The sequence below is a fragment of the Rhamphochromis sp. 'chilingali' genome (assembly GCF_963969265.1).
Source record: "Rhamphochromis sp. 'chilingali' genome assembly, chromosome: 8".
In the NCBI taxonomy this organism is placed as follows: domain Eukaryota; kingdom Metazoa; phylum Chordata; class Actinopteri; order Cichliformes; family Cichlidae; genus Rhamphochromis; species Rhamphochromis sp. 'chilingali'.
This window is the reverse complement of record NC_137935.1, coordinates 15,325,623-15,351,733: the sequence shown is the minus strand read 5'-3', so window position 1 is coordinate 15,351,733 and position 26,111 is coordinate 15,325,623. Positions and strand designations below refer to the sequence as shown.

The window sequence follows — 26,111 nt, the reverse complement described above, 5'->3', positions numbered from 1 at the left end:
CGGGGTGCCCTCGGGCCTCCGGCCTCTGGGCCTACGGCTCGGTTCACTCTGGCACAGCTGGCTGCCGGCAGAGCTGGCGGGCACGCCGGTGCAGCCCCCTCTAGCTTCTGCTCGGTGGCTACTGGGTGACCCCTCGTCTGGGGATCCTCAGCCCTTCCCATGAGGGTGGCACGGATGCCCCTTTAGTGGTCCTCCTTGGGCTCTCGCACTCTGGGGCCTCTGGATGTCTGGGGCCTGGATCTCCTCCATGCCTGCTTCATGCCCTGGGGGACAGGGCTATGGCTCTCTACATCCTCTTGCAGATCATTACATGTGGAAACCATTTGAATACAAGCGCGCTGATCCACACAGGTGTGCACACGGGCGTTCACTGCTCGTAGACTTAAATTACACCTTTCTTGGCTGCTACTTCAAAGCACATTGTGCGCTGTCTGTCCTGCGTGCTGCACAACAACATTGAATATTTAGTATTTACTGCTGTTTACACTTAGCTAGATTAATGCGATGGTGTTGTGTTTAGTATGTTGCTTTGTTTTTTTTTTGCTTGTTTTCTCTTCTTTCTCTCTCAACAGGTGATCCAGGAGATTGTTTTCCCCTTTCTCACTGTCCCTCTCCCCTTCTGTTTTTCTTTTCCTTCCTCTTTCTTTCTCCCTTTCCTATCCCTCACTCATGTCTGTCCCGTCTGTAACAACTGAAAATAAAATAAAATAAATAATAAAAACAAGGGTCGATCAAATGGACCAATACGGCAATGCCGTGATGATCCATTTGGCAAAATAAATCCATTGGGTATCCTTGTTGGTCTTCAGACAACAATTCTGACGGCTAAAGAACCAAATGGGACAGACAGAAAAAAAAACAAAAAAACCCCCATACTTTTGCACATAACAAGGATTGCATTGTTTTTACCCAATTACCAACATGGCAAACACACCTGGAACGTCACTTAATGGCCAAAATGAACAGACATGAACAGGTCACGTCAAGATTCTAATTTGGCCACCAGATGGACCTATTGCACTGTGTAATGGCTCAGCTGTGTCAGAGTCAAACATAACCAATCGTGGATCACTCAGGAGGAACCAGGCTTCCAAAGCTTTGCCTAAAGCCAGTGTAAGATGAATACAACCAGAGACAGATAACACTGTATCTGTCTTCTACACTCACAATTCCTTTCTTGCAGATTTGTCACCCTGCAGGGGGTGACAAATCTGAGGGGGGACTCTGGCGCCACTCAGGTGGGCCAGTGCTGTAGTTCTGCAGAGACAGAACTCATCAAGGCAGCTGATTGTGGAGAAATGTGTCAAATTAGCTTTTTGCTTCTTTGACCATCTCTCTCCATGATCTCTATACTCCATCTCAACAACCTGCAGCACACTAATCAGCATAACGAATTCATCCAGCATGCCTGGCTTAATGGAATCAGTTACTAAAACAACAACAAGAGAAAACCCAGCTTGTGTCTGAGATAACGGGGGAGTAATACGTCTGATCATTTATGCAAATCAACTGATGATGATAAACTATTATTTGTTTTATTTCTTATTATACAAAAGAGATGGAAGGGAGAGAAGATAAAAGGAGCTCATATAAAGGAGATGTGACAAGCCCATCTGTCTTCATATGCATGTTTTCATATGTGTGCCCAAGCATTGAGCCTCGCTTCCTTTCCCTATCCATGTGTGTAGTGTGTGTGTATGTACTTCAACATTAATGAGCAGACCAAAGATTTTCATTAAGGCCCCATTAGTACCTCTTTTTCCCTATGGGCTTCTTTGCTCTCATTCATTCTTCTGATGCAATAACCAGAGAGAGAGAGACAGAGAGTGGAAAGAGACATGCCTCACTGTCACAGGAGTTCAGTAAACTGCAATATATCTGGCACCATTTTAGAATACCCCAGCTTGTTTGAACTCCTTTTCATTTTAGAAAAAGAAACATCAGCTGTTGAGTGATGACAAGTAAATGATGAAATATGATTGGTTATTAAATAAACATTTTGGCACTAATCATTTCAACTTGAGAGGCAGATGCTTCAATTATAGAAAACAAACAGATCATAAGGGACTGAGCTCAAATCCGAAAGGTTTCCTTGACTGACATCTATGCACTAGCTTGGCTATCATCCCCGTGCTGCTGACAAGCATGGCTGGGCAAACTTTTAAAAACCTTTCAAGCAGCCACGCTATCAAACTGGAGCGCACTTCAAAACACTGTGGACGGGTAGCGACTCCCCAACAAGTTAACTGGCAGCAGATCTTATCTTGGGAAGTGTGTTTTCAATCTTGGTGTTTCCAATCCAGTGCTCATCTCAGACAGAGATGAACAGTTTGAAAAATTTGGCTGGAGTAGAAAAAAAAAAGCCTTTCTCTTGAACATCACTAAAAATAACAAATATGCTTCACCACAGGGGGTTACAGCTAGGAATAAAACATTGCTGTCCTTTCATTACAGAACATTAGAGGGCAGTGGGTTTGCATAAAGTGCCAAAGCCGATTTCAGATCAACCAGAAACTTGTGAAACAGCAGACACAACACTCAGTGGCTGGTGTTAACTAGTCTCTCTTTGTAGCCCGCTGTGTACTTCACCTTCATGCTTACTTGACCTTAGCTGTTGCATAATTTTCACTGCCAATCAGTATGCTCACATTTTGCCAAAGAAGATGGAAAACTCAAACAGGAGTAGCCCCCTGAAAAGTCCAAGAGGAGAGATAGATGCTTTTTCTGTGTCTCTGCTGACTCTTCAAAGTGAAGTAAAACATTTCCTGTCAGAGGATTTCAGACAGAGGGGAAAACAAGCGAGGGTGAGGAAACAAAGTAAACCCAAATAGAAGCGTAGGAATTTCGGTGGTGGTCGACAGATCATGTTAGAGTGTTAAGACAAATATTGCTTGAAAACATACAATGTCCGCTCACAGAAAATGGCACACTGTAAGAGGTGACAGCATGCAGCAATGCTGCTACTCACGAGGAAGCTTGGCACATAGTAGAGTGGTTAGTCACACAGCTCCAACCCAGATACCACACAATTAACTCTACGATTCCTGCTGATTCCCAATGAATGAAAAAAACTGTTTTGGAACTGGTCTAGACATGTCTTACATTTTGATCAGGAGGTGTATTCAGTGAAATCTCTTTTCAGTGTCTGGATTAGGATAAATCCCACTGTACCTGCATTGTTATGTCCCCACATTTTGTCAAGTCTTGATTCCTGCTGGAACATGTGGTGTGATGACAGAATGAATATAAAAGGCACAAAAGAATATAATCTGTGTGGAAATCAAGTCATTGCTACCCTAAAGATAACATCCTATACATGGAGTGATATTGGATTTAGTGAAGTGTGCGATGTGAATGGATATCACACTTGTACTTGAAGCTTTTTGAAAAATCAGTAATCCGTGAGAGCAGAAGACAGAAGTATAGATACTGTTCCGTTATGGCTCAGTCAAGGGATTATTGCATAAAAGCACGCCTTTGTCCCATTTTAGGAGTAGACTGACTAAGAGCCTTCTCAGAAGAAAGAACCATAATTACTTATGACAGCATTATTGACTTGGAAAAACACTGGTAATGAAATGAGTCAGGATGTAACAGGAACTTTCACAGTGCCTGTATGTTAAATAAGTGCTTTGTGTTTGTTTTGTGTTTGTTTTGTTTTTTCTTACAATTTTTGACTTGACTTGAACTCCTTATAAAGTCTTTCCAAACTCTTTCAAAATTAACGCTTCAATTTTTGTATTTTCCCTGGAGCCGATCTCAGTGCAAACCATTCTGTTTGTAATTTAAGCGGCAATCTCAAAGATTTCAGTCCTGGTTGATTTGGTGACACCCGTAGTTACTAGTGGTAACTCCAAATGCACTTTAATACTGCGTGTGACAGAGTGCTGGGACCAGAAAAGCAAACTATTGTTGTTTTGATAAAGAAGTCAGGCAATAAATCGAGCTTTCTCCATCATTCTGTGAGCAAGTCTGATCTGATTTAATGCTGCACATGGTTTGAGTCTGCAAACAGCAGAGCACAGTGAAAGGACACAGTAGTTACCTTGCTGAGAAGTTGGTGGTGCGCAGCCTGTCACCTATAGTCCATTGTGGCTGCTCCTTCTTGTGCTATTAATCTGTGCAGTATTCTAAACTGAAAATGAATGATGTCCTTTTTGTATATACATTTAGCACTGACCAATAAAGGTAAGTCCTAAAAAGACTAATAAAATATTGCATTTCATGTGACTGTGTGTTACTGCTTCATAATAAAATACAACTTGTAATTTGCCAGTTAAATGTTTCACTGTGAAGTTGCAGCAGGAGGAAATATTGATCCCTCCATTTTCTAAAGCGGTTGAGGATTGAAGGAGGTTCGTGGGGGGATAGGTCACCAGCCTATGGCAGGGCTAACACACAGAGACAACCATTCAAACTCACACTTACGGTCCATTTAGAATCACCAATTTTTTGCCTGTCCCGTTTGGATCTTTAGCCATCAGAATTGTTGTCTGAAGGCCAAGAAAGATGCCAAGCGGAATTACTTTACCAAGTGGATCATCATGGCCTTGCCATATTGGTTAATTTGACTGACCTTTATTATAATTATGTGTTTATTTTATTAGATTTTCGGTTGTTACAGACGGGACAGACAATGAAAGAGGGGGAGAGAAAGAAAAATAGAGGGGAGAAGAGATGGTGAGAAAGGGGGGAAGAAAAAAAAGAAAAACAAACAAAACACCTGGATCACCTGTATGAAGATTAAAAAAAAACAGAAGAGAAAACAAACAAAAAAGAGCAACATAATAAATAAAACACCATCACAATACACTAGCTAACAGTAGATAACAGTAGATACTAAATATTACATGTTATTGTGCAGCACGCAAGATCGACAGCGCACAATGTGCTTTGAGGTTCCTTGGCTGCAATGTGCAGCCAAGGAAGGTGTAGTTTGTGTCTGTGAACACCTGTGTGCACACCTGTGTGGATCAGCACGCTTGTATTCAAAAGGTTTCTCCATGTAACGATCTGCTAGGGAGTGTGGAGAGCCATAGCCCCGTCCCCCAGGGCATGAAGCAGGTATGGAGGAGATCCAGGCCCCAGACATTCAGAGATCCCAGAGTACGAGGACCCGAGGAGGACCACTAAAGGGGCAACCGTGCCACCCTCCTGGGAAGAGCTGAGGAGAGCCCCAAACGAGAGGTCACCCAGCAGCTACGGAGCAGAAGCCAGAGGGGATTGCAGTGACGTGCCCGTGGGCTCTGCCAGCAGCCAGCTGTGCCAGAGAGGACCGGGCCTCAGGCCCAGAGGCCAGAGGCCTGAGGGCACCCCACCCCCCGGAAGGGGCCCAGCCGGGCCACAGGCGCCAGGCCCCGCCAATCGGCCACCAGGAGTGAGCCGGTACATACGTGAGCGCCAAGCCCCAGACACCAAGAACCACCAACACACCAACGTCTGAGGGCATCAGCCACCAGCAGGGAGTGTGGTGTAGACATGTAGAATCACCAATTAACCTAACCAGTTTTTAGACTGTGGGAAGGAACTGGAGTATCTTTAGAGAACCCACACAGACATGGGGAAAACATGCAAACTCCACACAGAAAAGCCCCAGTCTGGTTTTGATCTCGCTGTGACTCAGTGGTGCTAACTACCTCGCAGCTGGGCCTCAAAACACAATTTACATTTTGCAGTAATATAACAGCAATTATCCTGTTTATATCTGAAGACAACCAATTTATAGTACTTCATGTATAACTATCATCTGAAAAAAAAGTATAACTATCATCTTACTTAACAGACCTTTATTTTAATACAAATCTTCAAGATTGCCAGTTAAGATCATTTAATTCAGAACTGCTCCTTGGTATTTCTTTTACTAATTGTAGTTAATTCTTTGAGACAAGCTGTTCAGGTCCAAGTCACTCATGCTTGTGGACCAACCTCTGTCAGATCATTTGTGTAGTAAGACAAATTGTTCAGTGGTGGACACAGTGAAAGGGTTTATCACTTCTGAAAGCTTGGAACAGAGGTGCCAGAGGGTGGAACACACTCAGGAGCAGGCATGCTAAATGGCCATGACTGATGAGCACTATTAGATAATTCTTCTGGGTCATGCATAACCAATTCAGACCAACTCAGGAAAATACACTCATGAGCAACACACAGAGATGCATTTATATATTTATATGCATTTAACCAAAAAATAGTGCCAATTAATGATATGCATATTTGTTTCTTTGATGCATCTTATAGAAAATAATTACAAACAAGAGTCAAAAATATGGCTGGATAAGCCCGTATTTGAAGCCAATTAGTCATAAAAACTGGATACCTCTTCATAGCAGAGTGGCTTTATCCCTTGCACACTGGAATTCAAAGAGAAACACATACTGTACTGAACCAGTAGACCTCAGTCTGGGAAGTGATCACACTAAGTCTGAGATCAAAGCTGTGTAGCAGCAATCACCTTGACCTCTTCAACCTCCAGCTGTCAGCAAGTGAGAGCTTTTGGAGGGACAACTTTCTGTGTGTAGGTGTGTGTGTCTTTGTGTGTATGTGTGTGTGTGTGTGTGTGTGTGTGTGTGTGTGTGTGTGTGTGTGTGTGTGTGTGTGTGTGTGTGTGTGTGTGTGTGTGTGTGTGTGTGTGTGCATAGCTGTTAATATATGAGAGTGAAAAATTGAGTAAACAAGGACATGTGGGGCTGATGTGAAACACCTGCCCAGCCACAGTTCTGGACCTGAGATTCTAAGAGAAGTTACTGGCCTACTGGAAAAGCAGGTGAAGAAAAGTAACAGCAGCATCAGTTTAGAACTGCTGGTTGACATGTATTGAACTGGTGTGACATAACAGCTCCCCTTTGGAGAGTCTGTAGCTTGTTAAATGTGAAGTATTGAGTCTGTCACTGAGCTACAAGCCAAGTCCAAGTGGTGCTTCTAGGCAGGAAAAGGACATTTATAGCCAAATTATGAAGATTTTCTTATGACATTATGATGGGGTAAGTATATATGTCCTTCTCCCTCTGGGCTGGAGTGAGGGAGGTTCTGAACAGTAGAAGCATGTGGCCTGTTTTTGGGGGCCCCAATGAAGGAAATTCAAGAAAGAGGTAAAACACATATATTATCAAGTCATAAAATTCAGATTGATGCAACTCGGCACAAAAAACACAGTTTTCATTAATTTAAATGATAAGAGTTTATCACCTCAGCAGTAGAGTCAGTACAGCAAACTGGAAATACAGAACACTCTGGTGGGACTCCTGTCCTTCCTCCTGTACTTCTCCTGCACCACCTACCTGTGACTACACTTGTTACAAGTTGTTGTTGCTACTACTACTACTATTTTGGTGCATTTGTTTTTTTGTTTTCTTACTGACTACTTCCACACTAAACTAAACTAAACTAAACTAAACTAAACTAAACTAAACTAAACTAAACTAAACTAAACTAAACTAAACTAAACTAAACAGATAATAAATCTCAGCACAGCTTAACAAATGCGCACAGCTTTAAAGGCTCACTTTCTTCCACTCTTTTAATTATGGAAAGAAATTTGCACCAAAAGGGTTGCAAATGTGTACATAATAAGAAGTAATCTGACCACACATTAAAACAATTTTACAAATGCGTATGCCCAAACCTGAAAAAATACTGATCATTTTTGCACAATTTATTAAGTCAAGCTTTGTGAATCAAATAGTTTTGTCTTAAGTTTGCCAGTGAACATCTAAATTATTCAGATAAGGCTTGGAAGAAAGTGCTGTGGTCAAATGAAACCCAAATCGAGTCCTTTGGCATCAACTTGACTCACCGTGTTTGGAGGAAAACAAATGCAGAGTTTGACCCAAATAACACCATCCCCACAGTTATATATATATATATATATATATATATATATATATATAAAAAACACCCAGCACGCCCCTGCGGGCGGTTTATCCTTCAAGCTCGGGTCCTCTACCAGAGGCCTGGGAGCTTGAGGGTCCTGCGCAGTATCTTAGCTGTTCCCAGGACTGCGCTCTTCTGGACAGAGATCTCCGATGTTATTCCCGGGATCTGCTGGAGCCACTCGCCTAGCTTGGGAGTCACCGCACCTAGTGCTCCGATTACCACGGGGACCACCATTACCTTCACCCTCCACATCCTCTCGAGCTCTTCTCTGAGCCCTTGGTATTTCTCCAGCTTCTCGTGTTCCTTCTTCCTGATATTGCTGTCATTCGGAACTGCTACATCGATCACTACGGCCGTCTTCTTCTGTTTGTCTACCACCACTATGTCCGGTTGGTTAGCCATATATATATATATATATATATATATATATATATATCCATCCATCCATTCGCTTCCGCTTATCCTTTTCAGGGTCACGGGGGGCGCTGGAGCCTATCCCAGCTGTCATAGGGCGAGAGGCGGGGTACGCTCTGGACAGGTCGCCAGTCTGTCACAGAGCCAACACACAGGGACAGACAACCATTCGCATTCACATTGATTCACACCTAGTGGCAATTTGGATTATCCAATTAACCTATCCCCACAAGCTGCATGTCTTTGGACGGTGGGAGGAAGCCGGAGTACCCGGAGGGAACCCACGCAAACACGGGGAGAACATGCAAACTCCACACAGAAAGACCCCGGCCTGACGGTGGAATTGAACTCAGGACCTTCTTGCTGTGCGGCAACGGTGCTAACCACCGTGCCACCTATATATATATATATATATATATATATATATATATATATATATATATATATATATATATATATATATATATATATATATATATATATATATATATATATATATATATATATATATATATATATATATATATATATATATATATATATATATATATATATATATATATATATATATATATATATATATATATATATATATATATATATATATATATATATATATATATATATATATATATATATATATATATATATATATATATATATATATATATATATATCGTAGTGGTTAAACTACACGCCTTTGGAACAGAGGATCGCAAGTTCGATTCCTGCCTGGGGCGTCTGTATCCAGTAAGGGTCCTAAGGCTAGACCCCCTATGCTAAGCAAGCCTACCGCAGACATGAGCGAGACAGATAAATATGAAGGCATGCCGGCTCGGACGTCGCCCGGATCAACAAGGTCCGCGTCAGGTGTTGAGGAACCAGGGCACCCTGACGAAAAGTGGGCTACTGGAACAAGAAGGCATCGGTGGGCAAGGGACGAAAACAGGGCGTTGTTGGAATGCTACTACGCAAGTAACCCCGGCGGAAGGGGCTACATGAATAGGATGAGGGACCTATGGATTCTTCGATACCCAACATCCACAATGACGGCGAAACAACTAGTAGCTCAGTGTTCCAACATTCGAAAGAAGGGACTGCTCTCACAGCTAGAGATTGACGAGGTACAACACAAATGCTACGGCAAGGAGGAGTCAGGACGCCAGGTCAGGGGGGAGATATCATCACCCCCACCCGAGATTGGGTACATAGCCCCAAGTGCGATAGGAGAAGGATCGTTGAGTGCGAGAGGAACTGACCTGAAAAATAGGATCATGGCCAAGCTTGAAACCTGGATCCCCCGTAGCCGGTTACCAAGATTACGTGAAGTACCCTCAGAAGGTCTGCTAGATGATGTTAATGCAGCACTACGGGCAATACCTACAACCACAATTACCGACACTAACAAGCTGATCTACAATACGGCAGCAGTGATCAATGAGATGCTTGGTTACAAGTTGAACAGCCACAAGGGGCAGTACCCTCCATGGAGAAGGAGGCTAGAGGGCAAGATCAAAGTAGCACGGAGGGAGGTTAGCCAACTAACAGAGTTGCAGAAAGGTGCGACAAATAAGGTGCCTAAGAAATACAGCAAGCTGTCCATACCTGAGGCCTTGGAAACTGCCAAGCAAAGACTCACAGCCTTGGCCAGCCGCTTGAGGAGGTACACCAGAGAGATAGAAGGCAGGAGAATAAACCAGCTGTTCTCCACAGAACCAGCAAAGGTGTACTCTCAGTGGCAAGGGAACAATAATAATAAGAGAACAGCACCACCAAGGCTGGAGACGGAGCAATACTGGAAGAGCATATGGGAGAAGGACGCAACCCATAACGGCAATGCTCAGTGGCTAGTGGATCTGAGGGCAGACCACAGCGACCTCCCTGAACAGGGTCCAGTAACCATCACAGTGGCAGATATCCAAGAAAGGGTCTCCAGTATGAAGAGTTGGACAGCACCAGGGCCCGACATGGTTCACGCCTACTGGCTGAAGAAGCTGACTGCACTCCACGAGCGTCTGGCAGCACAAATGAACCAGCTGCTAGTTAACGAGAGACACCCGGAATGGCTAACTGAAGGCCGGACGGTCCTGATCCCCAAGGACCCCAAGAAGGGACCGGTCCCCTCCAACTACCGACCAATAACCTGCCTCAGTACTACATGGAAGCTCCTGTCAGGCATCATATCGGCTAAGATGAACAGGCACATGGGTCAATACATGAGCGGGACACAGAAAGGAATTGGCAAGAATACCAGAGGTGCAAAACACCAGCTACTGGTAGACAGAACAATCAGCCGAGACTGCAAGACCAGACTGACCAACCTGTGCACTGCCTGGATTGATTACAAGAAGGCCTATGACTCAATGCCCCACAGCTGGATACTGGAATGCCTAGAATTGTACAAGATCAATGGGACCCTAAGAGCCTTCATCAGGAACTCAATGGGGATGTGGCGTACAACACTAGAGGCCAACTCCAAGCCCATAGCACAAGTTACCATCAAGTGCGGGATCTACCAAGGAGATGCTCTGTCCCCACTGCTGTTCTGCATAGGCCTGAACCCCCTCAGTGAGATCATTAACAAGACTGGCTACGGATACCGACTATGGAACGGAGCAGTTGTCAGCCACCTCCTGTACATGGATGACATCAAGCTGTATGCCAAGAGTGAACGAGACATCGATTCACTGATCCACACTACCAGGCTATACAGCAATGACATTGGAATGTCGTTCGGACTGGAGAAGTGTAGTCGGATGGTAACAAAGAGAGGGAAGGTAGTCAGAACTGAGGGGATTGAACTACCAGAAGGCAACATTGCAGACATAGAGGACAGTTACAAGTACCTGGGGATCCCGCAGGCAAATGGGAACCATGAAGAGGCCGCTAGAAAGGCTGCAACCACCAAGTACCTGCAGAGGGTCAGGCAAGTCCTGAGGAGTCAGCTGAATGGTAAGAACAAGATCCGGGCCATCAACACATACGCCCTGCCCGTGATCAGGTACCCTGCTGGGGTAATAGGCTGGCCAAAGGAGGAGATAGAAGCCACTGACATAAAGACAAGAAAGCTCCTGACCATGCATGGAGGGTTTCACCCCAAGTCCAGCACCCTGAGGCTGTACGCTAAGCGGAAGGAAGGGGGCCGGGGACTGGTGAGTGTCAGCACCACAGTCCAGGATGAGACAAGGAACATCCAAGAATACATTGGGAAGATGGCCCCAACTGACCGAGTGCTCAGTGAATACCTCAGGCAGCAGAAACCCAAGAAAGAGGAGGGAGACGAGGAACCATCATGGAAGGACAGGCCCCTACACGGTATGTACCACCGGCAGATAGAGGAGGTGGCTGATATCCAGAAATCCTACCAGTGGCTGGACAAAGCTGGACTGAAAGACAGCACAGAGGCACTAATCATGGCAGCACAAGAACAAGCTCTGAGTACAAGATCCATAGAGGCTGGGGTCTATCACACCAGGCAAGACCCCAGGTGCAGGCTGTGTAAAGATGCCCCAGAGACAATCCAGCACATAACAGCAGGGTGCAAGATGCTAGCAGGCAAGGCATACATGGAACGCCATAACCAAGTGGCCGGCATAGTGTACAGGAACATCTGTGCCGAGTATAACCTAGAAGTCCCGAGGTCAAAATGGGAGATGCCCCCAAGGGTGGTGGAGAATGACCGAGCTAAGATCCTGTGGGACTTCCAGATACAGACGGACAAAATGGTGGTGGCTAACCAACCGGACATAGTGGTGGTAGACAAACAGAAGAAGACGGCCGTAGTGATCGATGTAGCGGTTCCGAATGACAGCAATATCAGGAAGAAGGAACACGAGAAGCTGGAGAAATACCAAGGGCTCAGAGAAGAGCTCGAGAGGATGTGGAGGGTGAAGGTAACGATGGTCCCCGTGGTAATCGGAGCACTAGGTGCGGTGACTCCCAAGCTAGGCGAGTGGCTCCAGCAGATCCCGGGAATAACATCGGAGATCTCTGTCCAGAAGAGCGCAGTCCTGGGAACAGCTAAGATACTGCGCAGGACCCTCAAGCTCCCAGGCCTCTGGTAGAGGACCCGAGCTTGAAGGATAAACCGCCCGCAGGGGCGTGCTGGGTGTTTTTATATATATATATATATATATATATATATATATATATATATATATATATATATATATATATATATTGCTAAGGGTACAGGGTGACTTTGCCACATTAACTGTGGCAAAGTCACAAAGTCTTCCAGCATGACATGGTTTCAAAACATACTGCCCAGGCAATAAAGAAGTGGCTTAAGAAGAAACACTTTAAAGTCATGGAGTGGCCTAGCCAGTCTCAAGACCTCAATCACACTAACAAATCATGTTTTTTGGGAGATCAAATACTTATTTCATTAGATAACATGCAAATCAATTTCTAATGTTTATGTAATGTGTTTTTTTCTATATATTTTGATGATATTCTGTCTCTTTCCACTAAAATGATGCTACCATGAAAAATTAGAGACTGTTCATTTCTTTGTAAGTGAGAAAACCTAAAAAGGCAGCAGGGGATCAAATAATTATTTCCTCTGCTGTATGACTTTAGTTTGAAGTTACAGTATACATGCGAGTTGTTAGTGAAGAGTTACCTATTCATCTACTAAGCAGAAAAAAGGAACACACTACCTTCTGAGACACACATTTGTCTTTTTAGCTGCTAACACTCCATTATAGTGGCTTAACTTTTAAGTTTGATGTTTGGTGCTAGGGGCAGCAGCGTCTCCTCACATTAAAAATGGGTTCAGGGACTCAACCTGCTGCTTGGTAATGCTTAAAAGCACAATATTAATAGTAAACCAAAATACTAATGACTTCAGAGCTGACACATTAAACTGAGGGATCGTAAAACATGTGTGCTAATTCTCCTCACTTTTAGTACTATAGGTAACCTTGTTCACATAACTGTTCATATATTTATAACCAGCATGGTCGGTTGCAAGTGCTGGCATGCATCAGAAAAAGTATCAGGTAGTAAAGAACAAAATGTCTCTAGAAAAGAACATACTGAGCTTAAACTAGCACTGCATTTATATAATGTCATATTTATCAAAATATATATTTTTTTACTTTGAGGAAAAAAAGAGAGTTTATCTGATTGGGAAGGAAGTTTTTTGAATCGGTTTGCATTCCTTTCCACGTCAGGAATTCTTAGAGCAGCTCACAACTGCAAAGCAAGAATGGACAAGTGAAGAGGGTAAAGAAGCTGTCTTTTGAATTTTCACAGCGTTTATGATGACTATCGATAATCATAAAAAACAGTGACGCAGACGAACGCACTCACAGTTTGCCTGCAGGCCTTTTTGTCAGACATGATCTCTAAGGTGTGGTTACCAGTTTTAAAAGGGTGAGGTTTAACCCAAACCGTGATCTTTATCTAAATCTGATCACACTGCAGCTGAGAACTGGAAATAGGATAAGGGAAAAGAACGCTTTTATGCCTGACAGCCTTGCTAGCGGAAAGCCCTGAAGGCAAACTTCTTTCAGGAAGACGCAGGAAAGAAAGAGGAATAGATATTTGCCCCACTTTTGCAATTCAAACACAGCAAGTGAAATTATCAGCACAAACAATCTCTGCACAAATAATGAATACAATAAAGAACACTGTATATTAATGGGTGTGGGTGTGAAGTTGTATTATTGATAACAAAAAGTTTTCACAGTAAGCACATGGCAGAGATTATGTTTTTTATTAGTGGTTGGACTTGGCCACATGGTAGTTATGCATATGATTCAAAGCAAGGGAATAAATGTAAGTCACTAACAAATACATGATATACATGCTAATGGAAGGCATTTGCTCAAGTGGAACAGCTTTCATAATATTCCTGCACTCTATGTATACATCTACCTAATACTACATATAGTATTTCCCAGTGATTCCAGTAAATCACTGAAGAGTTAGTGTCGTGGAACTGTAAAATAACAACAAATGAATTTTGTTAGTGTAGTGCAGAGTATATCCAATTCCTTGTGACAATAATTCATAAAAAATAAGAACTAAACAGTCTGAGCCTGTGTGGAAATACTGAGTAATCTGGTACTTTTAACCATTTTCCTGTGTTTTCTATGTTTTGCACTTCTGTATTCCTCTGCAAGCAGCCTCATGACTGTCACAAAGCTTGGGCTGAAAGTCCATCTCTATGAGTGACAAGGTTATTAATGTTTGTGCAGTAAATGTGAGTCATTAATCTTGTGGCTGTGTTTCTGTGGATCTGTACTTCGGGTGTAGATTATGTGTGCATGTTTATGTGTACTGACAGCACATTTTGAGCTGAATTGGATGGCTCGTCCGTTGCTGATAGTAGAGGTGCTCCCGTGACAGTTTCTGAAAGGAGCTGCTGATAGTACAACCCATCTGAGCGACCTTGATACAAACCGAAAACCCTTCGTACCTTGGCTCCTCTGGCGACAAACGCCTAACACTTAGACATCAGTTACATTAATTACGAACAAAGCATATATTTTTAAAATTGTGACAAAGTGCCTGTCCTGTGTGATTCAAGCATCCATCTATTTGTTTTCTTCAGCTTATTCACAAGCATATGCCTACCAAATGCAGAAGTGGTTATTAGTCACGGTTTTTGCTTCCAGTTGTCTGGAAATCAATTACATCCACAAAATTGTCACACAAAACTCAGCTGATGAATCATCTAATGAAAATGTGGAAGTTTTTATTTTTATTCTAAGAAATAAATGGTACTAAATTGAATTAAAATGACAGAAAGGCAGCATTTCTTTTTATTCAACCCATGCGATGTCCACGAGGGTAATTGATGCATATTTGTATCTGTGTAATGCCATTTAGAACTGAGATGGTAAACATGGAATTGAGCTTGGATGAAAATCATTTTAGATTAGTGTGGGACCCCGTTGAGCTTGAAAAATACAGCCTACCTAAAAAAGACCCAAAGACCTAAAAAGAATGAAAAGAGTGTGTGTCTGTATGTTTGTGTCTGTTTTTCCACACATCGACCTATTTTTTACAACAAAAGACTTTTTAATACCTGTGTCACCCCAGGCACAGCGCAATTAAAATCCAATACTCTCCAGGAGTCCATAACATGCTGGGTTTACTGACAGCGAACAGAGCTCAAATGGCCAACAGAGAAGGGGCAATAGGTTTTATGTGAAGAGCACAGAAACACAACGATGGAAAATATGATCACAGTGGTTGCACTCCAGGCAAATGAACATCCTTTAAATGCACTGACAGACAGCTGCTGTGAAAACCGCTGTCAGTTCAGCTTCACAGATATTCAAAAGATATACACAGATGGGAATTCCTTGGAGGGCATGCCTACTGTTTTTGTGATTGCAGACAATGAAACATGGACAGGATAATTGGGTGACATTAAATAGGCTTGCTTATTTTTTTTTCCTGGTGTAATTCACATGATTGATAGTGGAGCTGACAAAGTAGCTTATTGTGATCTATGACCTTCTGTTTTATTGTGATAAGGTCTTTTATCTATAATGACAAGAGCTAAAGAGGAAGTAAGGTCACATAGTTATACAACCACAAAAGCTATCTAAGAAAGAGCTTGGGGTGAATGAATGGATCAACAAAACTATAACTACTAGGCTTTAAAACTATAACACAGGAGAGTGATGTTTATTTTTTGAGTTTTAAACCGGGGGAACTATGAGCACATGTTTATTTCCCCACCCATAGCAATGTTTTTTTCTTCCTTAAACTCCATCAAGCAATCATTTTTTCTCAACCTGGACTAACTGGACCATTCTATTGAATTTGGACATGCACGAAAAAGTAATTTGGAGTTCTGGATCTTAGAGTTTGAGTGCATTTTGCAATAGGTGTAACTAAATCATGTCTCTTTGACCAGATAGTCCATCTTTATTACAATATTGTGAAATGTTTATTATACTTACTAATAAATAAATAAATAAATAAATAAATAAATAAATAAATAAATAAATAAATAAATAAATAAATAAGACATGAATAAATGACATCATTCATTTTCCAGTGTCATGTAGTTTCTACCCCTCTCACTTTAATGCTGACTTTCACTTTCAGTTCAAACACCACTGTTTGTTAACTGGTCTTACAGGAATGGCCCACTGGCGAACATTGTTGTTAAATAGTAAGTGGAGTAGGAGCAAAAGGTCACAACTAACTCAACAGTAACATGGAGAATATAATAAATTTAAGTTTTTTGTTTTTTTTGACTTGTCTTAAAAACTCACTAACACCCAATAGGCACGATACTATGACAAGGCCAAACAGTTCTCATACATCCACAGATATGTTTAATATAACACTCCCAGCCCTGGTAACATTAAACATGATTTAGGTAGAATAGACTGACAGTTTAAAAAGAATTAGACAATCTCTATTCACTGTTGAGATCACTCCACATAGACGGTGTAGATTTTTATGGTTCAGTTCAGTTCAATTCAATACAATTTTATTTATATAGCACCAAATCGGAACAACAGTCGCCTCAAGGAACTTTATTATTCTGAGATAAAGACCCTGCAACAATAAGTAGTCAATGGTGAATCAGTGGTGAATACATGTTTTATGTTTGCATCTTTAGGACTGTCTAGGCCTCCAGGGACAAAAAAAAGAAACGAAAAGAAAAGAAAGGAAGACTAATCCACGTGTCCCTATTGCCTACATGTCGATTGCACTATTACAAATCATTTTTTCTTGCATATGTAAATCAATGCAGGCAATATTTCCATTAAAAGCTGCTCGTCCTTATTAATTCAAATTATGCATTTTAGACCCATTAAGCATAGTGTAGCTTAAAAACAGAGAATTTGCTGTACATTTTGCCATTATTGCTCAGGCTTAAAAGCTACTAAAAGCTGTATAAGTAGGCTATACGAAATAAGGTACACATCAGTCCATGGCACTGTTCATCTGAATTTGCGCCTTGGGGCTATTTAGGCACCACTAGTAGCAAGTGCAGCTGACAGGGTCACTTCTAAACGTCGCCCTAGCGGAGGAGGCAACGACTCTATGGACGGCTAACTTCAGAGGGCTACTTCACTGCTTTACTGTATGTCACGGGCTGTATAAATATGGGGTCTCCCCTGTGTGGATCACACAGTTGCGCAAGACTCTGATGGATCATTTTCAATTCAGCGATCCTCTCTGGGTAGATGTGGTATAGTACAGTAGGTAGTTGTAGAGAAGGGTCTGTGCGTGAGTGTGTTCGTTTGTGTGTTCTTGTACTCCTAGAATATACAGCCAGAGGAAAGAGAAGAGGGAGAAGAAGGAGAAGAAGAGAGGCGGGATCGGTTTGTGTCTTGTTGAAATCCCGGGTGAAGCAAATAGATCGTCTGGAATAGATCGATCAGCAGTTCGCGTTCCCTCCGTGGATTTGATGGATGTTTGATCAGTGGATGTGATGCCCATATATATCATCGACCGTAAATTTCCCGACATATCTGGTAAGTCGCTCACGCAAACCAAGCGCTCTTGTAAAGCTGTGCCATCTGTGTGCGTCGGCGCCTCTATGTATGTGTGTGTGTGAGCGTATGTGTGAGTGTGCGCGCGTGTGTGCGCGCGCATCGGTTTTGCTTGTGCGCCCGTGCTGCTTCAGTGACACGGGGCAGCGTGCACCAGTTGATCCTGCCACCCCCCTCGGAGTTTCTGACGTGCAACAGGAGATGAGGAGCTGGCACGCATTTCTCGGTTGCGAAGCACGGTGTGTGCGCTGAGGCTTATATTTTTCCCCACCATAGTTTAAAACTTAGATGCATTTGGTGCGTCAAGAAAACACTGTTCCAGCTGGGTATCCTCTAACCTCTCTGTGATACTAGTGCACTGTATTCCAGCTGTGTGCGGACTGGTGGTGTTGCTGTAAGTTTGGTGTTATATCCCTTTAAAAGTTATTTTTACTGTTGCATTCATACTGCTTTTGCAAAAACCATTTGGACAGCAATTTAAGAGGTGGACTTCATTTCATCTAGATCACAGCACTTTTGCGCACAGGGACTCTTCACTCAAAGATGATTTTAGTCTTCAGTGTGCAGCTATAGGCCCCGCGCTAAAAATCATATCTCAGAGAAGGTGTTATTTTCAGTTAAAGTAGGCCACATTCCTCCATGTATTCAAACCCATTTAGACTCTGGACATATTAATTGCTCACATGTATGTAAGTTGTAAAAAAAAAAAAAGTGACTTTGCAAATAGTGTTGTGTCGATTGTGTATGTGTGCGTGTGCGTATGGGCACATGGGTGTTTTCAGGTGTCTCAGTGAATGATGGGTTTAATTTTGAAGGGGTTTGTGTGGTCTCACAAGATTTGGGCTGTTTATGTTTTAGATATATCAAGAAAGGCAGACAGAGTGGGAAAAAAATGAGTTTTGATTTTTGTGGCTCCTTTCATAAACTATTATCTTAAAATACAGACACAGCAGTGCATACTTTTCAAATACACTCAGAGCCACAGCATTAGAAAAAAAAAATATTGACTGCATCCTGTAACTGGAGTAGCAACATTTAACATAGTAAACCTCTTTAATAAAAGCATCACTGTCACTGCTAACAGGTCCCCTTAACCTAACCAGATCCAATGTTAATGAGTAAATGAGAATAACCTTACTTTATATTTGTAGCCCCAGAAACACAGCAGTAAGCGTAATGACAAATAGAACACGAGTGGGACAGTATTAGTGCTCCTATAGGACTCCGCTAAACGTGCCTGGATACACTTTTAGGGAGTCACTCAGGACCTCTCAGTGTCCTGCTCAGTTTTTCTTGCACCTTTTCTTCCTCTTGCTCTCAACTCTTTTTGCACATTCCTTCACTGCGTCTTTATGTTCAGTTTCCCTTTTAATATATTTTGCAGACATTCGACTTCTTGGCATGCAAAGTGTCAAGAAGCGTGGCTGAATATAATATACAACCTCTACAATGCTGACATGCACACATGGTTTTATTAGAGCTGTGGGACTGCTGTCACAGTGATGTGTGTGTTCGCAGACAACGTTTCTGCCCCCTCCTGCAGTCTGAGAGGGGTTGACAGGAAGTTGCGACTAACATATCAACTTGTGTCATCGTACTGTCTCATCTCCTTTTTTTATCTTTTCAATCACTTGTTTCCCCTCCATATTTTCCCTTGCCTTTATTACAGTTGTAGAAACAAATCCAGTTGTCACTTCCCTGTAGTAAATCTTGGTGATGTCTTACATGCTTTGGTTTCGGTGTAGAGTTGGGAAAGCACCCTGCCTGTGGGGATCTGTGCTTGGTGTGTGTAATAGTGGCTTATCATGCTAGATAACAGCCATAACCTCAGAGGTTTACTTTACCTCGGGTTATTGTTTAGTCATGAAGTGGATTGATAGGTGAATTTACATCCAGCAAGACTGTGGTTACGTTTGATAAATGTGGATTGGGGGTGTGTGGGAGTACAGGACATGATGTGTGTCTGTAGTTGTCTGTTCGTTCAAAGAAAGTTAGGAGACTTTGTCCTTTGGTCACGCAGCGCTCTCATCTCAGCCTGCATGTGGCAAGACTCACCCATCTGCATAGACACCTCATGACACTATAGCTTGTAGTGTGTATGAGAGCATGGCTGTGGATGAGTGTTTGTGTGCAGTCACTGAATGAGTGCATGTCTGTGCAGCGTTGTTAAAGGATTAAGGATTAATTGCCTTCAGAGATAGACTTAACTACTTGTTTCATGAACTTTGTAAAGTTCTCACTTGGCCCCGGAGAGGAAAACAACACTGCATAGAGAAGAGCAGAGGAAAGGTTCTGCTTGTTTTCTGTTCTTCAGAAGTGTGTGCTTCCTTCTCTGTTTTTGCGTTTTGTTCTTTTGTTTTTGTTTTTGTTTTCTTTTGCTTTCCTTTTTTTTGTTGTTGGGAGCGTACAGTCACCAGGGTAAGAACTTCCATTATTTTCACCTTTCACTCCAAGAAAAAAAAAGTTTTTACGGTTTCTTTTTTCCCCCTCATTTGTTTTCCTAACATTGCCGTGTCTTTTATCTCCTTTTAACTTTTTCTTTCTTTTTTCTGCATGTGCCTAAGAAAGCAACAAAAAGATTCAACTAATACCTTTCATGTTAGAAAAGTACATGGTCCAAAAAAACAGAGAAAAAAAAATTCCCAAACTTTAAGGTTCCCAAAGACTGGGATTTTTAGTTCTACTTATATTTTTGGCTCACTGCTATTATCTGAACCCATTCATTTTGTTATATTTAGATTGAATTATTATTTTTATATTAAATTATTGAATCATTTCTAATAAATTAAAGCAACATTTGCCACAAAACTGCAAAAATGTCCCAATGTGCCAACATTAAGTTACTTATTTTGTGCAACCAGTATACACAAACTACAAACGTCAGCATATATGCATTTTAAGGTTTTTGCTTACTAAATCAGAATTTGTTGCTCATTAGAATAGCTGCTGATTAGTTTGCTCTCAGCTGACTAATCATTTCAGTCAAAACTCCGTAGGTGAGTTGATACAGGCGGCAGTTGAAGAAGGAGTGCCAAGAATGACAGAGACCAACACCCCCAAGTCGGCTAAGAAGCTCCGATGGACCTCCCTGGAGATCGGCCTCATTACTATTGTCTCCCTGCTCTTCATTGTCATCATTGCCCTCATCATCCTCTTTGCCACACAGAAGACGGGTGAGTGATCTAACAACAGAAGACTGATAAAGATAAATAAGAAATATCGAAAACCTTGAGTAGCTCAAAGGACAAACATTTTGGGGTTTTTTGTCAGGCTCATGCTGATGAAGGTTTTCTGCACCTAACAAAATCCTTATCAATACAAATGCATCAAGTAATTAAAAATACTTTTGACAGTCACCGAGTGTTACCGAACATTTTTTTCTCATCTTAACCAAACTTTTCCAAACTTTTCAAGATTGCCTTTAAACTGTGTACATGGAAGGACAATTGCTTTCAACTGAGTTCATGGTTAATGGTGAGCACAAAGAAGCCTGCTGAAGAGCAGCACTTTGTTCAGGTGATAGATGACACTTGAGCTGTGTACTTTAAAAACACAGTGCAGAAGTGCAGTCACTGAGACAGAATGAAGAAGACACTCTTAAAGGTCCTTTTTTTAAAGTTTCCATTGTGTTTTTTGGCACCTTTGTACACCCATTGTACAAAATCTGACCTCAGATGAGAATATATGGAAATATATTTTGATGTTTATTTCAAATCAGGAGAAATTATGATAAAAGGACACTGAGAAAACCTTTCTTTGCCAGTGGAAGCCAAATAAGTTTGTTTCATTTGTCAGTTTTTTAACATATACATGAATTTTCGTGCTTTTTTATGTTCTTTATGATTTATTAAACTGTCACTTGCACATGACAGAAGGCTCATTTTACATAATATTAGGAGTTTCACTTATATCACTGCAGATCCAGGGTTAATGGAATGTGGCACAAGCTATGTAGGAATAAATTAACAGTGATAATAGGAAGCTTATTTATAGATGTACAGATTAAATAATAATAAAAGGAATGTGAAAATTTGCAGGTTTAGAAAACAATCATCTAACAGAAAGAGGAATCAAATTAAGTTTGAGGCTTTTATAGCATTTTGCTTCATAAATGTGTAAACTACCAAGTCATGAAGATTAAAGTTCAACAACTTGTTTGTGCCCGTTCATGCACATAGCTGTGCGCACATCATGTGCAATTCCACATAACTCATGAAGCATTCTGTTCAAGGTCGTACAGTACTTTGTTTCTTGTGTCAGACTGAATTTCATTAACACTTTACCATCTAAATCATTCCTGATAGTGAGAGTTACACACGTTATTTGCAAGAAGAAGAACAAATAAACAAAGGAACTGAGAGAAAATGGAAGTGGAGTAAGAGGAATAGGATATGACATCATGACTGATAGCTGCAAAAATCCCACTGAGTAATGATTTGTTTTGCATTTTCTGTAGATGAAATCTGCACCACAGCAGACTGCACACAGTCAGGTAAGCAGTGTTTGTTTGTGCATTCTCTTTAATGGCTCGTTCCGCAGGCTTTGATTCTTCTCAAGGGAAGACGGAGAAGATAGGAAAACTGAGTTTGCCTCATGAAGCCCAGGGATTTCAGATACATTCTTGGAGAAATTGTCACTTCAGATTCTCATAGGAAACAGAAGCTGAGAAACTGGTAATTCGTTAAGCGGGTATAGATGAAGCAAAACAGTCCAAAGCTGAAACTTCTTTTTCTCAGCATATTAAGATTTTGTTATGGAGTTCATTATTTCAACTGCAAATATTCTTTGACCACGTCTCCAGCAATAAGCAATCTTGTATAACGTTTATGAATATCACACAAAGCTGTTGTCACACAACCAATTTTTCTTATCTTTCTCTCTCTCCTCTTTTTTTTATCATGATTCCTGTCAGTGAACATGACATTTTTACTAAAATTGTAAGAGTAGCTCCCAACAACTCTGTTGTTATCCTTAAAAAAAAGAACCCCTGCCTCTCTCTTCATCTATACTAACATAAAACATTATTACTTTATTTTTTCACATTGTTAAAAACATCTCATAGGAGAGAAAAATACATGAAATACAAGTTTAACTGGTTAAAACTCTACCTCCCGTTTCTAGCAACAGATGCTGATTCATTTCTGATGCATTTTTGGGGAGCTGGTGTCCCAGTTCAGTCAAATTTGACAGACAGCCTTGTCACAGGAGATCTCTGAGCTGCCTTGTGGAATTTAATTGCAGTTTAAAAAAAGTATACATATCTCGAGTACCGGTGCTAAGCTGAACTCAATCACTGTCATTATACCGCTTTTTTTCCTTTTGCATTGCTGCAAATGTTACATTTATACCAGAGAATTGTATTTTTGTATCTTCTTTTGTTGAATATTATGCTACTGCAACAGCAAGCATTTCAGGCTTTAGGGAGATCATGACTGCAAATGCTCTTTTCTTTTTACAGGTTATTCAGTGACCTACAGAAAGAGCCCTAACAATTCCTACCTTCGTTCTGCTTAGTCAATGTTCTCTGTGAAGTTTCAGCATTTCAGTGTTTTGAAGTATTTTTCACTGTCTTGCTGAATCGTATGTGAAAAGATGCCGTCAACCATTTATAATGCCTCAGACAGCTCATATCTTTAGCTTTATATAACAACTGAAAACATGGAAAGATTTTCACAGATCACTTATCAATGTGTTATATCACATTATTTCAAGCCATATAAAAATGGAAATGCTGGCTACCATGTTAACTGGAACTTCAAGTTGCCATCTGCCATTATCTACCTAAATTGCAGTGATTAAGAATGGACATGTGTGTTCAAGGAGAATATCAGTTCAGCTGACAGTCATTTATGAAACAAAATTTGATCTGTGTTAGTCTCTGACCTATTTTTCTGCTTGTTATCCATCTATTTGTGCCATCTATGACTGGGAGAAGGGCAGGTTGATCTGCTTTTGGGGAAACCCAATAAAATTAGTTTCAACTTTTTGGTTATTTAACTTCACACACATTTACGGGATTTCATTTACTGTATATTTTCTGTTTTCAGCCTAATATTTATTCTTTGAATGCATTTATTTTTATTAAATCTAAGTTAACAATGGTTTTAATTATTAAACAAAAATGTGTTCACATCAGTAATACTCAAATAAGTCCTTTTAGTGTAGCCTGCAGCTTGTTAGCTTTTTGCTGTCAATACATTTGTCCAAATATAGTGCAATGGTAGGTTTCACTGACTTGCACTTGTTGAAAAAACTATACAGCACTATACACAATTTTGAATACAAATTATAGGTTGCATATACACTGTCATATATTTGTTGGTTATTTTTTACTGAAACTGTATATCCTTAAACAATGGCTTGCTTATTTCTGTATTCCTTCATTTCATGGAGTTTGTTTCCTCTCTGTCCATGCAGCGTCTCGTCTCATTGAGAACATGGACGCTAACGTGGACCCCTGTGACAACTTCTACCAGTATGCCTGTGGAGGGTGGCTTAAAAAGAACATCATCCCTGAAACCACCTCTAGATACAGCACCTTTGACATCTTACGAGATGAACTGGAGGTCATCCTCAAAGGTCAGACACCTACACACACCCACGCAAGCAGATGCACGCACAGAAAGACAAGCAGGCAATCAGACCAAAGTGTTTATACAAATCCAATTCGGAAAAAGTTGGGACGCTGTGTAAAACAAAAATAAAAACAGAATGCAATGATTTACCAATGTCATAAAGTTGTATTTATTTCACAATTGAACACAGAAAACATATCAAATGTTTAAACTGAGAAAAATCTGAAGAAATCTCTGGAAATCATTGAAAAGGCTTATGATCACTTCCAGAAACCACTGTCTGTGAACACAGTTCCCCATGCCATCCACTAATGCTGGCTAAAGCTCTGTCGTACAAATTTGAAGCCGTGTGTCCATGATGCAGAAATGCCAACATCTTCTCTAGGCCAAAGCTCATTTAAAACAGATTGAGTCAAAGTTCTGTAGTCAGACAAATTGAAATTTGAGTTGTGTACTTTAAAAACACAGTGCAGAGGTGCACTGAGGCAGAATGAAGAAAACAGTGTGCAAAGGTCTCTGTTTTAGTTTTCCATTGTGTTGAAATTATTTCTGGAAAACATGGATGCTGTGGCCCCCTGACAAAAGGAGAGAGGGGCCGTCCAAGTTGTTGGATTTAAAAGTAGCCAACATTTGTCTTAAAATTAAGCAATTTCTCAATTGAAACATCTGATATTCTTTTATATTCTATTAAATAAAATTCTGTTTGTCTTTAGATTCTTTTGGAATTAGGGTTGTATCAAAGCTTTTAGCTTATGAAAACTTCTGAAGCACTCGCACAATACGTTCTTATTGGTCTACTTTTTGTAGGACTGAGGACAGCTTGACTTGGTTTCTCTAGTTTACATGTAAGGAGGACTGTCCATCAGGGACCGCAGCTCTATAGATATCATTGATGCCATGGGGGCTGGGAGTTTGTTGGCATTATCAATATGTGTGCATGTGTGTGAGCGTGAGCTGTTTTCTAAAGATCCCAACACATTATGATGAAAAAAGCACAATTTAAGCATTGCATGTGTGAGTGCGCCCAAGTGTATTGTAGGTTTTTAGTAGGCATTAGAGTGTAGTGTCCTTGTTACAAAAAAGGCAGTTAAAGTGCAAATGTGTTTGCAGATTTGAGCATGTGTGTACATATGGGTCCATGCTTCATTTCAAGTTGTTTGCATGAAGGTTGGCAGAGCCCTTTGTTTCAGGGTGCTAAATATTTATGGGACACAAACTTTCCATGGAAAATGAAAACTCTTCATCTGCCATAAATTTAGAAATGTATATATCAGTACCTTTCTCTGTAATAAAAACAGTGTGGAGTGGCTGCAGGAGAAACAGAGTGATTAGAGAGGATGAGAAAGATTCATCCTTATTGGGAAAGGAAAAATGGGGTTTAAAGTGCAGCTTGTCTTGTGGACTTTGCAGCATCCTTGAGTAATCCATTTGTCCAGTCTTGATGGATAAACACACTGTTTAGTGCATTGGGACAGTATCGTCTTTCTTTTGCTTTCTACCCTGATATTTTCAGTTGGTGAGATTTGTTTCAAAACATAAAAATGATTGTGGATGTGAATGAAGTAATTTTTGCATTTAATCCAAAATGAAGTATATATTGTCTGCCGTCTGTTACAATGATTTATCATGCTATGCTATTTTTAAAGTGAAAAGCTTTTCTTTTCTAAAACTTTTTTGTTTTGGAAAACAAATTCTTTAATTTTGTTACTTTTTCTTTACTTCTTGATCAACACCTTTTTACCAATCAATAGAACATTCATTAGGGTTTAGAGAT

The 26,111-nt window shown here is 41.0% G+C and overlaps 1 protein-coding gene across 4 annotated transcripts in view; it reads left to right on the top strand.

The window, feature by feature from the left end:
- Positions 1-17,243: 17,243 nt before the first annotated feature.
- Positions 17,244-26,111, top strand: part of LOC308401153 (neprilysin-like) — a 35,572-nt gene continuing 26,704 nt past the window's right edge. Inside the window, exons 1-5 of one of the 4 annotated variants that reach the window (XM_080889256.1) lie at positions 17,244-17,350; positions 17,533-17,744; positions 20,759-20,935; positions 22,219-22,254; positions 24,180-24,341. In XM_080889256.1, coding sequence (XP_080745382.1) covers positions 17,702-17,744; positions 20,759-20,935; positions 22,219-22,254; positions 24,180-24,341 — 418 coding nt within the window. In that variant the 5' untranslated portion in view covers positions 17,244-17,350; positions 17,533-17,701. Of the gene's footprint in view, positions 17,745-17,831; positions 18,157-19,754; positions 20,181-20,758; positions 20,936-22,218; positions 22,255-24,179; positions 24,342-26,111 lie in introns of those variants that run through there. The other 3 variants (XM_080889255.1, XM_080889257.1, XM_080889258.1) reach the window with 3 other exon arrangements.